The following is a 15,586-nucleotide window of genomic DNA, read 5'->3' as shown; positions in this document are numbered from 1 at the left end:
GAGCACGAGCACAGGGAGGGGCAGAGGGAGAAACCCATTCGTGGTTGAGCAGGGCTGGATCCCAGGACCCTGAGATCATAACCTGAGCAGAAGGCAGAGGCTTCACCGACTGAGCCCCGCAGGTGCCCCTGTGATGTACAAAATCTTAACCCCCACCTCTGAGACCTCCTCCCTGGATCTTGGGTTCAAGACCCCAACACAGACACCCACACAACCCTGTTTGATGCCCACCGCTTCCGCCAAAGGCCTTGAATTCAAAACCTAGTTCAGATCAAGCAGAAATCCCAGGGGCAGGGCTGGGAGGGATTCACCAGCAGACAGGGACTGGTCACGAAGAGCTCAGGTGGAATGGGGAGAGGTCATAGAGTAGGACCTGGACTGTTCCCAGAGGCCTGCTCCACCTTCTGGACCAGCCTGGTCCCTCTGCCCGCCACCAACACCCAACCCCCAGCAACCTTCCCTCCAGGTCGTCAGCCTTCGGGGAAGCAGTTTCAAAATCCAGGGTGGCAGGGCGGCAGGGACTCCCTCTGCGAAAGGCACAGTGGGGTTCATGATTTAACTGGATGGACCCAGGTTCCTGGGATCACAATAACCCCACTCCCGCCCCATATCCCAGTGCAACCTCCTTCCCAATCAGCTGAGATGGCATTCCCTCCCAACTCTGAGAGGTGAAGGATTACCTGCTTGGGGTACCTGGTGGCTCAGTGATTGAGCGTGTCCTTTTAGTCCAGGATGTGATCCTGGGGCTCCGGGATCACATCCTGCAACAGGGTCCCTGCATGGAGCCTTCTTCTCCCTCTGCCTGTCTCTCTCTCATGAATAAGAAAAACCACCCTATTTGTCAGAGGTCCCTGAGGTCAACAAATTAAGGACACCTGCCAGCTGCACCCTAGAGTCGCTGGTGCTAACAGGAGGCGGCCCTGTGGCTATAGAACAGAGGCTGGGACAGCAGGCTGCGCTGGGTGTCTCCTCTGTGGCCCCTCCCCTTCCTCCCCAAGAGAGGAGACCCACCCCACTGTCCTGGATTCCCATGCGCCCCTCCCGACTCCCCTCCCACCAGAAGGACATGGAATCAAGGATACATTTTAAAAATTGTTTAATGGAACATAAACTCCTTTAGAAAAACATTCAGCCAGGTGATAACACCCATAGAAAAAAACACCAATCTCGTGTTTATCTTTTTTAATTTGGCATTTGTTATTTGCATTTATATTAAAGCAAAGTGCATCTTTTCTTTATTTTTCTTGTTTATACACATTGCACAATACATAAATAATGATGCTTATAAAACGTCTTTATATTTACAAGTAATAATATATTTATATATAACATAAAATACATTTTTTTTCTTTAATAAATCTCAGGGTTTTTTTTTTTCCAGGAGTCCTTTCTCTCTCAAAGCACTACAATGCTAAATTTCCAATGAGAATGCTTCTCTTGTTCATTTAAACCTTTGTAGTTAGAAAAATAGCTTATGTTAAAGTCTAAACATGCTCATTGAGCTAAGAGCAGTGTCAACGTATCATACGAGTGTATGAGTTGTAGGAGAAATGAAAGAGTTAGGTGTCAGCCCAGGGCGGTACCTTGGGTTATGATGGAACGAATCCTTCTTGGTGGGAAGGGGGTGCTGCTGAGAAGTCTCCCCTCCCAGGGCTGCTCCCCTGGCTGGTCTAACAGCAGAGCTCAACACGTGGGCGGCAGAGGGGAGGAAAGTGCTGAGCTGGTTTTCGGGGGGGGGGGGGGGGGGGTTAAGGGGCCAGGGCAGGGGAGAGGCTGAGGGGCTGCAGAGGGCCCTGGGTGGGCACCAGTGCGGCGGGGCGGCCGGGCAGCCCTCAGGAAGCCCATCTCAGATATACCCAGGAACAGATGGCCAAAAAGGAGAGACGCAACAAGGACAGCAGGGCGGCTGGAGGGGAGTCGGACAAGGAGGAAACAACTGGTTCTGGTTCAGCCTCTTGTGGGGCTGCTTCTAAGAAGCCCACAGACAGACCCATGTCCTAGAAGGGGAGAAGCGGGGATTCCCTGGGGAGTGGGGGACGGAGCCCGGCTTCTGGCTCGTCTGGAACCTCAGCTGCCAGCTTACCCGGGTCCTGCCTCTGTCCCCCTGAGCCTGTCCAGAGGAAGGAGGGAGGGACACAGCATGGGGGACCACAAGCTACTGGCACAGACACCTGAAGGAGACGCCCGACGCATGCATACTCGCCCAGACACAGGAATCCGGGGACCCCCCCACCCCCCAAAGTGAGGGCCTGCTGCCCGTTCTGATGCTGTGTGTGGTGGTGCGGATAGCTGCTTCCCCTTTTCTTCCCGGGGTGTCCTGCCAGCCAAGCCCCCCCCACCCCAGAGCCTCCCTCCACGGACAATTCTTTTCATAAGCTATTTCTCAAAGAACAAAACAGAACATAAACAGGAACGACAAGGGGGGGCGGAGGGCATAAAAACAACACACTGACCGACCAAAGAGTTTGCATGAAAAGCAAGCACTCGGGAGGAAGTATTAGCAGCAAAGTAGTTTGGGCCGGGCCGGCTGTGCCCACGGCTACCGGCTGTTGAAGATGACCTCCAGCCAGCACGGGCAGCTGCTGATGAACTGGCGCGTGTAGCACTGGCCCCAGCCCTTCACGAAGCTGATCTGCACGGTGAAGCCAGTCCACGGCTGCTGCGTGAACTCGTGGTCGTTGGGCCGCCGCAGGCTGTACGCCTTCTCGTAGTCAAAAGCCTTGATGGAGAAACCGGGGAACACTTTGTGCACCAACAGCGTCCTGGAGTCCGGGTTGTCCAGTGTGGCCGACTTGATGAAGATGGGGTAACTGCTGCGGTTGTATACCCACACGCCGTCCACCTCCCGCGTCAGCTGGATGCCGCAGCCGATCTTGCTCCGCACCTTTTGCACCAGCTGACTCTTGTTGTCCGAGTTGAGCTGTCCGAGGCAAAAGCCATTCCCCTGAGGTAGATCATAGAAGATATCCAGGGAGGGCTCCTGGACGCAGTAGAGCCTCCCCACTCTCGTCTTCTCCTCCCAGTAAGCCACCACGCACCAGTGTGACCGATCCCCAGGCTCCAGAAGAAGTTGGGAATCTGTAAGACAAGAGGGTGGACACGGTTGGTGGTGATGGCAGCACTGGCTGGGGGGACACTTCCTCCACCCATCAAGGCACGGGGACACCCACACGTAGCCCCACACCACCCGGGCTCTCCTGAGGGGAGGGGGTGGTGGAGCTGCCAGCCCTGCAGTCCTGGTACCGGGGCCCAGTGACGGAAGAACCCGCGCTTCAACACAGGGCTCACTGGGGGCTCCACCTCCCTCCACTCCCCGCCTTCATCGGGTCAGGGACCCAGGAAGCCAGCACGTTTGCCTGTGGGGCCAAAGGAAGCCCATCCCTGTAGAACTCAGAAGCCAGGGAACTTCAGTCTAGCTTCACTGGCCCTGGTTCCGGGACAAGAGAAGGCCTTCCAGATGGCCTAGAGTCACAGACTTCAAAAGTCAACGGAACGGGAAAGGCTTGGTGCTCTTGTCCCTGGTCCTTGTCCTCAGGAGAAAACCAGGGCCCAGAAAGCCTGTTGGGCGGGTCCCCACAGATGACAGACACAGCCAGGCCCGGAACCCAAGTCTCCAGGGCCACCTACGGGGCGGTCTCTGCATGCGTCCCCAACTTCTCAGATGAGCACCTCGCCCGTGAAGGAGCGCTATCTGGTAAAAATGAAAGTGCAGGTGGTTTGGGGCAAAAACATCTATCTTTCTAATAGAAGAAAATCAGCTCTCAGTGTGTCTGTGAGCAGCAGCCTTGGACACAAAGGGTGAATTCACTGGAAACGCCAAATCACAGCACGCAGACTGGTGTTAACCCAGACTACTTTGACGAAGCTTCCTCCAGCCCAGACGGATTATGTGTCTGAAAGGGGCTGACCTTCCCTGGCTGTACCTCCTCTCCCCAACCCCGTCCCCCCACCCAGAACCAGGAGACACCTTGCCCTGCTCCACATCCCCCCCCCCCACACACCGGGGGCCCCTCCTAGTCTCCCTAGACTCGGTTCTCCCCGCAGGCAGCCAGCAGGCTGGGGTGATTCTGGGAAGGTGACTTTCCTAAACAGGCGCTGGGAGCTTTAAGGGTGGGGGGGGGATACAGAGGTAGAGGGAGCCCCAGTGGCTGGCATTCCAACTCCTCCTTAAGCTGGAGCCAGCAGGGCAGGCCTCAGACTGGGAACCATAAATCTCCCCAGCCGGGCCAGGCTGCAGGAACGCTGTGGTTTGTGGTGGCAGGGTGGGGACCGGAAGTCTTGTATTTGTTAACAAAAATGGGGAAAGGCAGGCGGCAGAGGCCTCCTGCCTTCCCCTGCAGCCCTAGCTTCTCACTCACTGGGGGTTCGGGGCCCAAAGGTGGGGGTTGGCCGCGAGAGGGGGTGGGGTTTTTTGGTTTGTTTGGCCTCTGATTTTGGAACAACAGAGGGTGGATGCTGGTGGCTCCACCATATAGCCTGGCAGCAGGGGGGTGCAGGCGGCCTCAGGGACCCATGTTCTGCTGCCCCAGGAGGCTGGGTAGAGCCAGGGCAGCTCAGCACACAACTGCTTCCAACCTTTACAGGCATGTTAGGACCTGGGAACCAGGCAGCTCCATTTTTTTTTTTTTTTTTTTTTTTTTTTTGCAGAGGGGAGCAGCAGCCAGCCTCGCACCTCCGGAGGTGTTCTGTAAAGTCTGTTCTGTGAGTAAGTACAAGCAAGCACTGTGACCACGGAGGCAGATGCCACCGGCCTTCTCAAAGGCCTACCGGGACAGTCACCCAAAACGGGGAAGCCCAGGGCTCACTGCTCTCCCTCCATCCCCTCCCCCTGAAAATCCACCCCGGAACCCTGGCCCGTCACCCCCCAAACACCTGGGTCTCTATAAAGCACAAGTGTGTCCAACGAGCGTGAACACACGTGTGTGTTATGTGAGCATGTGTGTGTTTGCGTGCATACTCTGGAACATATGGAAAAACAAGAGAAGGACATGGGCTCCAAGCAGAGGTGACTCATCAGGCATTAACTTGTTTCTGCAAAGTATCCATCAACTGCTAATAAACTCGTGAGTGCTGGCAATCTTTGAACTCTTGTCGAGGGAGTTCAGCTCTGAACGCTACACCAAAGACCCATAATATCCATGTAAATAATACTCTGGCGAGTTTGCTTGAGTTTGCTTGAACGGAGAAAGCCCTCTTCTGGAGGGCCGGGGAGACCGCCCTGCTGTTTTGGGGAGGAGGGTGTTTTGAAACTAAGAAGCTCTGGCTCATGATCCCCACACAGGGCAACAAAGCTGATCTGGAAAGAGGACTGGGGGAGTCGCCGGGCAGGAGGTTCGGGAGACCCTCGGTGGAGCTTCACCAGGAGCACGGTCCCCTGAAACCTGGCCCCCACGCAGGCCCCAGGAAGAGAAGGGGAGGGGGGCAGGGGGCAGGGGGAGCGGGGCGGGAGCTGGGGGGCTGGACCTGAGGTTGGAGGACTGGCCTGAGCCCTGGGGGGGGGAGGGGGGAGTGTTCTTGGCGGTTCTCTTTCATCTGTGCAGCCTGCCAGACATCCCTGGAAAAAAAGCCTTTTTCTGTTGAGCTTAATGGCCCAGCCCAGATAAACAGCGGTGTACTGGGTGTCCCCGTGTGCGACAGCGACCCCCATAAGGCCATGGGGAGACGAGCTGCCACCGCAGGACCCTGGCGGGCTCCCTCCTCCTGCAGGCCTGTCTGCTGTCACCCCCACGTCACCCCCCCCGCCCCGCACCCTGGCCGTGCCCCGGCGCCCGCTACCCCTTCCTCCTCACTGCTCCTGGACTATCTATGCCACAAAAACATGCTCCCCGGCAAAACCATGGCACCAGCGGGGGCCTCCTCTGCGCACCACACTTCTGGGGGCCCGAGACAGCTGCTATGTGGCCAGCTCAGGGTCTCACCCCCAAATTTCCCACCATTTGGGCTCATTTCTGGGAAGCACTCAGCATCACCTTCAGAGAAGCATAGTTCCCTGAACTGGGCCACAGCTCACAGGCGTCTCCCCACAAAGGTCCATGCGGTGCTCCTCAGGGGGCTTCCCTGGCCTGGGGCGAGGAGCTGAGGGGCTGAGAGGCTCCTGCCCAGAAGTCTCCTTCCCTCCAAGGACTAAGGAAGCGTCTCAGGAGCCTGACGTTGGCTTCTCCTCCCGGTTGCTGATACAGAACCTCCAAAGGCAAGACTCACAGGCCCTTGTTAACTCTCCCCAGCTTTACAACCTTTTCCGGTATTTTCAGCAACTTCTCTCCCTCCTCAGAAAACTATACAGGGGCTTGTTTTAAAACTGTATTTGTGCATTTTAAAGCATCCAAAAGAAAAGCTGTGTTGTAAAAAGCCAACTAATCAGATGCCTGCTCACAACTTTTTCTTTTTTATTACAGTTGAGGGAATTTTTGGAGCAACCCCAGAAAAATGTTGAATCTGCCTAAAATTCCTTTAAAGGTTGTTCCCCCCCCCCATTCCTCATTTCCCTTAAAGCATAAAAACCCCCCCTTTAAAAGGAAGGGGGGTGGGTGTCGAGAGGGAACGGATTTTGCTTGTGTTTGCACTTGCACGAGGGAAGACCACTTAACAAGGAGCTCCCTGCCTCTTACAAAGAGTTATTTAATTACCCTGGTCATGAATGAACAGACCTGACCCTTTTAGAGGACGGGAGGCTCATGAAGGACTCTCGTGGCCCAGGGTTCTCAATGGCACCGGGTGACCAGCCCTTGGGATTTTACGTTTTCACTTGAAGGTGCTGGGGGCATGAAGAGAAAAACGGCAGGAGGCTCGAGGAGAGACCCAGCTCAGTGCCTCAGTCATACCACTTCTGGTCTCCAGCTTACGGAGCCGATCACGGGGGCCAGAGAGGCTGACCTGCTGCCAAAGCCCCCAGGGGGGCTGTGAGGACAGGGCGTGCACGGGAGCGAGGCCAAAGAGGGATCCCCGCGCTCCTGGCCCCTGGGGATGAGAACACAGTGGGGAGCAGGCCACTTCGGGCAGCCCCAGGGCTGGGAGTAAAAGGGGTGCAAAGCGGGCTCTGACCCATCCCGACCTCTGTGAGGCACTGGGTCTCCACTGGAATCCGCCAATGGGACTCGGCCTGCGTGTGTACACACACACACACACACACACACACACACACACACACCCGTTGGCCCCACACCTGGACGCAGGGCACGGGGACGCGAGGCAGGGCCGGCCGCCCGCAGGCAGGTGGGTGGGTGAGGGCAAGCAAAGGGCATCAGTGAGTGGGAGACGCAGAAGTTAAGCCTGGCAACCCCAGAACGCAAACACGGCCCCGCCTCGCCCGCCACGGGTCCAGGGTCCTCCCTCTGCAGGACTCAGGCGCCACCAGCGGTTGCCTCATCCTCCCCCCACCTCAGACATCTCAAAGGTTAACAGTTCCCGTCCGCCCTGTTCCCCACCCAGCTCAGGAAACTGGTTGCTCGGGCAGCCGCCGGCCCACTCCTGGGACAAGGACGGAGATAACAGGGCGACCCAGTGCCCATCTGTCCCGTCGGCTCTCAGCCCCAGTCCCGGGGGAGCCCGCGCGCCCCTGGTCCGGGACGCCAATGACCCAGCACTAGAATAGACGCCTCAAAACCAGCTCAGGGGTCTGGGCTCGATTCGCGGTCTGGGGTGAGTCCTTATCTACAACCTCACCCGGCAGCACCAAAGATTCTGCCAAGGTCCCCTCGATTCCCCCGGAGGGCAGCCCGGGCGACCCTGGGGTTTGGAGACAGTTACCCGGCGGCAGGGTTGAAACAAACCCGAGACCTTTCCGGCTTACCCTGCACGCACTCAGACAACCCATCAGCACTCCCCCAAGGGCCTCCACCGAGGACAGGAGGTGGTGGATACCGGCTGGCCCAAGGCAGGACTGAAAAAGTGGGGTTGTCTTCAGGGCTCTGCGACAACATCACCTCCAGGGAGGTGGCCGGACTGGGGCGTACACAGGGCCTGCTTCAAAGGCCGGGGTACTTGCTCCGGTCCCCGTGGCCCAACCAGCCGAGCTCCCCCCAGACCCACCCCCAGGGAACTCTGGTGTTGTGCAATACCCACTGCCCCCCAGCTATGGAGCCAGACACCCCATGCAGGCCAAACTCCATGGTGCCTTGGTGGGGGCTTAGGCTCTTCCCTAAAACAGAGCTCCCACTGCCAGCCTAGGGCTCTTAGGACAACCTGACCCAAAGTGGCCAGGGGCCAGGACCTGGCTTTGTGCCTGCACATGCTGGTCTCATCTCTCAGACATCTTGTCTTAGGTTCTCTGGCTGCTTAGAAAATGCTACCCACCCCCTCTGCCCCCCAACCCCACAGGGAAGAGAACAGTCTGGCCCATGCCCAAACCTAAGAAGCGTTTACTATGTAACAGGCCCAGGTGGAAGGGGTTCATCCTGACAACCCCATGAGGTGGCATCCTACTACTGTCTTCATGCTAAGGAAGGGGAAAGGGGCACAGAGCGCTAGCCAGAGCTGGAACCCAAGGCCAGAACACGGGCCGGTGTGAGCCACAGTGGGCAGCCAGCTCAGACCTCTCAGGCTACTGGCCCTCTCCGAATACTAGAGGGTGAAAAAATCAGTGTACTTCAGAACACGCTTTGGAAACGTGATGCCTACGTTAGGGCTGAACGTGGGGTCCAGATCCCCTGCGCCTAGTGGGGAATGAACTGGTTTCTTTGCCAGCAAGCCACTGGACAAGATATCTTGGCCAAGTGGCCTGCCCTCCTGGGGGCTCTGTGTGACCTGTCCCTAACTAATAGGAAGGAGGCCGGGGCACCACAGGCACCCTTTGAGCTCTACACTCTCAGGTTACCCTCTGGGATTCACAGAAGTGCCCAATCAGTATTAACACTCGTTCCATTTGTTTTTACTGCCTCCCGGAGAATAAGAAAATTGCTCTGGGGAGCCAGGGCGCATTTTTGCATTTGATTTGCAACGATAAGGCCAAAAAAAAAAAAAAAAAAAAAAAAAACCCAGAGGGGAATAAAGATTTGAGTCAGATTTTGCTGCACCCACCTACAGACCAATTGATTTCTTTTTTAAACTTTGGGAGTTCCAAAACCATGTTCTTTTTGTCCCATCGTTCCCAGCCCTGGGGAGAAGGTGGATTCCCCAGGCGACCGTCTGCTCATCACCACCATGCACCAGGCCTGGCGCCCTCAAGCTTCTCACCCATCACCGCCCTGCCTCCCGCGAGCTCGCTCGAGCTTACCGATTTGGCAGATCCTGCTGGTCTAGAAGACCGATTCGTGACTGTGCCTTACAGACAAATTATGATGAGTAATCAGTTACTAAAGCTACAGTGGACCCCCCTTGCTCCCCGCCTCACCTGTCTCCCAAGACCCTTCAAATGTCCAAGGCTATGGCTCCCCGCCAGGGGGTCCCTCCTAAGAGCAGTTTTTGGCCAGCAGAGAATATAATTGAGGGTAGTGCCGGGCAGGGGAGGGAAGCCACACAAATCAAAAGCTCCCGTCTGTCTCGCCAGCCGGGCTGACACGGCTTCCTGTGCCCCAGCCTTCCGCCATGCAAATTATAGCGTGTACCCGGCTGCCTGCCTTCTGAGGAGGCCAGCTCTGCCCGGCTCCAAGAGGACTCAGAGGAAGGGTGGGGACTCCCGGCCCGGCCAACTCCATTCATAATATTTACAGTAAATGGGCCTCTCTGGCTGTTGGTGGTGTGCACCCAGCCTCATCATTTCAAGTTTGAATTTCAAGATACTTCCCCTCCATTACGCATCATAAAGTTCCCACCGTTACCGCCCCGCCCCCTGCCGAAATAACTCAGCAACTCTCTTCAGAAAGGGGGTTCACACACCTGCATACATATACAGCCCCCCCAGACCTGCATGGCGGTATCTGCCCCACTGGGTAGGATCCTAGCCACTCCCAGGAAGACCCAACAAGAGGTGGGACCATCACACCACAGGAAGACATCCAAGACCAAGCCTGAAACTTCCCCACTCGCCTCCCTTCTGGAGAGACACTGACCCCCACTCCTCCTGCAAATTCCACATGTGGACTCCCAAGGGGGAATGCACACACAAATTCAACAAAAAAAAATCTCTTAAGCCACCCAAAGGTCCCTCATTTTCAACTGTGTTGACCCTCTCTGGGTATGTGGCTACTGCATGTTCAAGCTCAGTAAGAATCTTAATAAAAATGGATGCAAATGTCAAGGACGCGACCCCCAGAGGTACAGAAAGACCAGTTCTCGTCTGGTCGGGCCGGTCTGGAGGCTCTGCAGCGGGCTGTGGGCCCCGCTCTAATAACACCCTGTGCACACTGACCTCCAGTGCCCTGACTGGCAGGACAATATTCCAGGACCCAGACACAGGCCCAGTCCTGCCTTCCCCCCTGCCGCCCTCCCCTCCCCCCCAACAGCTCCAGCTCCACTCCAGCTTTTCTAGAGGGTAGGAAAACCGGCAAAGACGTGGAAAAACACAGGGAGAAACAAAAGTCCTTTTCATCCCTCCCCTCCCCCAGCTCCCCTTGTTCCATAACAATTATGAAAACTGTTGGATGGGATGGCATTTTGAACATTTACTGCATTCCGGGCCCATACATTCCAGTGCAGGATCTGATGGAAAAGCCTCCTGTGACCAGCTCCTGGCTCCCCCACTCCCCTCCCTGCTCGCTCCCAGAGCCCGTCATTCCTTCTCTTTCTTTACAACCCAACACCAGGGCCTGGCCAGGCCAGGCCCACACTGTACTCAGGGAAAAACAACACTACGACAGACTGGAGACAGTGTGCAGACTGGAAAAGTTAATCATTACTTCTGTCTACCTCTGTAATCTAATCTCTCTGGCTTTGACACACTTGCTGTTCAGCCATCTCAGCCCTTTCACCCCCAAAGCACCCAGGGCCTCCCAGGCCCCGGGCCCGCCCTGGGCCCTCCCTGTGAAGGAAGAATGAATTCTCCCCCACCCCGGACTACATGGGAAGGCCCCTGGAGTCTACCATAAATCGCCAGCTGCTCTGTGCCCCACATTTTAGAGGACTCTGGGAGCCTCATCAATTTGGGTTCCAATCTGGCTTGTAGGACTTGTAAGAGTCAGGGCACCCCGGCCCCCCCACCCCCACCCCCCTCCCCGCCAGGGCTCCCCCTCCAACCCACAAGTAGGATGGCCAGTCTGAGTCCCCCACCCCGTGCTGCCCCGTGCCACCAGCCCACAGACACACAAGACAAGATGGCTCTGCCCTCTGATGCGGCCTCAAAAACTCAACCTAGAGATACCATGTGACCCAGAAATTCCACTTCTGGATGTATATCCAGGAGGAGTCTGGAATAGATTATTTACATACCCATGGTCACAGCAATATCGTTCACCAACAGCTAAAAAGTGAAAGCAGCCCAAAGTGCGTCCACTGAAGGGTGAAGGAATAAAGACAGACACACACACAGGAAGAAATGACGCTCTGGACACGGATAAACCGTGAGGCCACTGTGCAGAGTGAAATAAGCCAGCCCCAGAAGGTCAAATACAGGATGATTCCACCGCATACCATCCTATGCGGTACATACCTAAAGCAGCCAAATTCAGAGATGGAAAGGAAACCGGTGGCTGCCAGGAGCCCGGGCTGCGGGGGGCAGTTAGGGTTTTGTGGGGGACAGAGTCTCATTTTGGGAAAGCGAAGAGGTCCTGGAGAGGGATGGTAGGAAGCCTGCATGGCGACGTGATGGACCTATGCCACTGAGCTGTCTGCCTCAAAATGGGACCCAATGGGAAATGTTGGGCATATTTTGCCCAGAAAGAAGTTGGAAGGGAAAAGAAAGGAGGTAGAAAGGGAGAAAGGAAAAAGAGACAAAACAGTAAAGAGAAGGCCCTGCCTCTCCCTCATGTTTTCCTGTGCTCCTCTGAACCTACTGGCCTTCAGTACAGGAGACCCTCCCGGAAGGCTTCCCCCCATCACAAGGATAAAGGCCCCCTGGAAATGTATGCAAATTTTTGGTATGCATATGTATTTTTATGGGGAAAGATTCCACGACTTTCGCTCATTCTTGGGAGAGTCTGTGAGCCAAAAATGCAAAGAACTATAATCTTTTTATTCGAGAATGCAAGAGGCCATCAGCTACCCACCACCTCAGCAACAGGGGGTCTCATTTCTATCCACCCTCAAATCCAAGAACCAAAGAGCACAGGTCACAGGATGCCTTGCAAGATTACGGCAAGGGGTCTGGGGTGGGACCAGGTCCAACCTCTTATTCTGCGGATGAGGAAACTGAGCTATAGGGCAGGTAAGGCCCAGCAGGTCAGCGAAAGGCAAAAAGCCCGGCCTTCACCCAAGAGAAGTGGGCTAGCCCCTCAGGAGAGACGGCTGGTAGGGGGTCATTCTCTAGGTCCTCTCCCCAGAGAGCCCCGGAGTTGGGGAGGGGAGGGACATGATTCTGAATCTAGGCAGGCCCCCCAACCCCAGGCTTCTTCTCCAGGAAACACCCCCCCATGGGGTTTTAACTGTGATCCCCCTGAGCTGGAGCTGGCCATGGGGCCAATCTACTTCGAAGGGCTGTACCGGGCACCCAGCTTGCAGGAAGACCCAGTTCTCTCGACTCTGGGTTACTGATTAACGAGGGGGAGGGGCTGTGCTGGCTGAGAGGCTGCCCCGGGGCTGCCCCGGGACTCTCCCGTGCCCTCTCCAGACCCTTCCCCTGCCCCCACCCCACAAGGTCACTTAGCCTCCTAGGGAAGGAGATGCTTCCAGGTCACCAGGTGCTTGGGAGCCGTGGAAGCAGAGGGACAGGGTGCCAGGAACCACTGCTCCCCCCCGCAGTGGCAAACGCGGAGAGGCGAGAGTCCACAGGGCAGTAGTCATAAGGTTTCTGTTCCCGTTGAGCGACCATCCCAAGTTCAAAGTGAAAACGAACAAACTCGGGGCCGCTCACAGGCCCTGGCCAGGGAGGCAGCGATGCGAGCTGCCTTCCGACAGAAACTCCTGGCCTGACAGGATGAAACTGCAGCGGGCATGAGTTCGCTCCTCTCTGCCCAGATCAAACCCCATGCCCGGCCAGTTCCCTGGTGGTTCTGGCCGGTGGGGACCACAGCAGGGCGAGAAGACACACTGAATCAGTGACCTCCACGAACGGGGGGCGGTGCAGGGGGCAGGGTGAGCGTGGAAATGAACACACTTCAGTCGCTGCTGGTTAGATGGCCTCGCCCAAAACCTCCCAGTGGCCCGGGGGCCTCCCTCACCTCACTGGCACCGCAGACGTGGGCCTGTCCAGCACACTGGAAGTTAAAAAGCAAGAATGGGTCTTCGTGAGAATCAAGCCCTCTGGGGTTCTACAGGAAAGTCAAGATCCAGGGCTTCAAAGGTGTCCCACCTGCCCTGTGGCTGCCAAGACATCCTAAGAGCATCCTTCAGGACGCCTGTGTCTGCGCTGACCTCACCGCCCCCCCCCACCTGCAGGCACCCTCCACCCGCCTAGGCGCTCGTCCCACAGCACAGCCAGTGCACGGCGGTCACCTCCACTCCGGCGGGTCACCTCCACTCCCCACTCCGTACTGCACTCCCGGTACAACCAGGGCCTGGATTCTGAGTCTCCCTCGTACTGTCATTGCTATTATCTTAACAATCAAGGCGGCCGGGGGTGGGGGTGGAGCTGGAGAAGACAGACCTCTGCATATCCACAGCTTTGTTTTATCTCCACTCTCAACAGACCACACAACCAAAGCAGAGGCAGAAGCCAATGACAGGGAAGCCCTGCCTGCCCTGCGTGCTCAGACAATCACCCCAGGGGCCCATCCCTACACCTCTGAGCGTCTGACAACACCTCACCCCATGGCCCAGCTCCGAGCCCAGGGGCCCTGGCTCCTTCAGGCCTGTAGAGAAACTGCCTGAGAAGCTGCCCTCCTTCTGGACTCCCCACAGAGCCACGGTCTGCACAAGAGCCCTCTACCTCGCTGACCCGGTGACACCTCCAGATGTACCTATTTGTCCTTCCCTGGGGGGGGGCGGGCGGGGGGCAAATCTGCATGCTCCAAACCTTGCAGAGCCTGGCACACAGTAGGTGCTCAATAAATCATCAGTAAACCAATGAACCAGACAGACACATGCTATGATGGCTTCTCCCCAAGCAGCCGGCCCACCCAGCTTTGCACCTGCCCCCTCCGGGGTGGGGGTGGGCGGAACAAGGAAAGGCTGCTGGGAGGGGAGCATGGCTTCCAGGCAGGGGTCCAGCAAAGCCCAGGCCGCAGCCCAGGTCCCCGAGGTGCACCTCCTTTCCCACTAGCCTAGCTGCGGCAGACCCAAAGAGGTGTTTCCAAGCCCGGCGCCGGCCCGGCAACCTCCGTGGGCACACCACCTGCCCACAGCATTCTGCTTGGCGTCCTGCTCTGTTTGGACAAGTTCCGCTCTCCGAGTGTTCAACAATGCTCTTACACACCCCAGGGCTCTTGTTGGGTTATGAAAACAAAACAATGCACGCTAAGGGGAAAAACAGCTAGGGCGGGTGGGGGGCAGGAGTGCGGGGGGAGCAAGCGAGAGCCACACACAGACGTGGCTTTCTGGTCTCCATCCTCGAGGGGCCCTCGGCAGCACGGGCCCGGGCACTGGCCCATGTCCCCAGAACAGTGACATCATCGAAGAGAAGCCTCAGGAGCCCAGAGATAAGTAAATGGAAACTTGTGTTTTTACACTCAAGACAATATACACCTACTTCTCCGGGCCGCGTGGGGCTGCGGCGAGCCCTCCTTCTGCGGAAGCTTCTGGGTGTGAGCCACACCATCTATCCCCTTGCCCCGGGGCAGAGCACAGCTGTACCAGGGAAGCCCTGAAGCCTGCTTCCCTTCATCGCCTCATGAAAGCGCCCTAGAAACATAGTCTCAGAAGGTAAGGAATTTCTGGGGGTGGCGGGGGAGGACTCGGCTCCAAGACCGGAAAAGGTGGGGTTTTCCACATTTCCTAACGTGGGTGCCCGGCATGGGCAGGTGGGGAGTCAAGGCTGGGGTGGAAAATTGAGGGCCCGAGCAAGTTGTTATCCATCCCCCTGACCAAAAAAAAATAAGAGGGTTTTTTTTTTTTTTCCTTTTGCAAGTTAAAAGTGAGCAAATGACATTGGGTGGGGCTCCGTGTGGAGGACCTCACGCAGCCAAACCAAAATTCACTTCCAGCCAAGGGCTGCTTGGCCTCACCATTTGGGGAAGGACGCCGAAAAAGTCATGAAAGATTCTTTAGTCAACCAGGAAATAAGGCTGCAGTTAACATTTCAACTGAAGGTGACCTTTCTGGTCAAATATTTTTTTAAATAATAAAAATAACATAAAGTTCTCAAACAGCCCCTTTCTTAAAGAAAATGGCCTAAAAGTTCTCATGGGAGTGGAAGGGAAGGAGGAGGGAGAAAACCCAACAAAACAACCCCAACCCCCCCTCCCCCCACTCCCCCGCCAGGGCTGGCGTCCTCATAGCTGCTACCTTTCACGAACAACTTTTTTCTGGAGTTCTTCTTATAAAAGGCATGATGCAATTTCCTGTCTCATCCCAATATTTCCTGTTCTCTTACAAGGTGAAAGTTATCACTCTGTTTTAAACAACTGTCCTCCACTCCGCAGAAAGTTCCTTTCTCCATCCAGCACCCCATTCCCAGCATAAG

The 15,586-nt window shown here is 56.3% G+C and overlaps 1 protein-coding gene across 3 annotated transcripts in view; it reads right to left on the bottom strand.

The window, feature by feature from the left end:
- Positions 1-1,079: 1,079 nt before the first annotated feature.
- SMAD7 (SMAD family member 7) overlaps positions 1,080-15,586 on the bottom strand; it is a 29,153-nt gene continuing 14,646 nt past the window's right edge. For all 3 annotated transcript variants that reach the window (XM_055324050.1, XM_055324049.1, XM_055324048.1), the window contains one exon: positions 1,080-3,078. In XM_055324050.1, coding sequence (XP_055180025.1) covers positions 2,540-3,078 — 539 coding nt within the window. In that variant the 3' untranslated portion in view covers positions 1,080-2,539. The remainder of the gene's footprint in view (positions 3,079-15,586) is intronic.

This window comes from Nyctereutes procyonoides, unplaced genomic scaffold (assembly GCF_905146905.1).
Source record: "Nyctereutes procyonoides isolate TBG_1078 unplaced genomic scaffold, NYPRO_anot_genome, whole genome shotgun sequence".
Taxonomy (NCBI): Eukaryota; Metazoa; Chordata; class Mammalia; order Carnivora; family Canidae; genus Nyctereutes; species Nyctereutes procyonoides.
The sequence above is the reverse complement of the archived record's forward strand: the minus strand, read 5'-3'. Positions and strand labels throughout refer to the sequence as shown.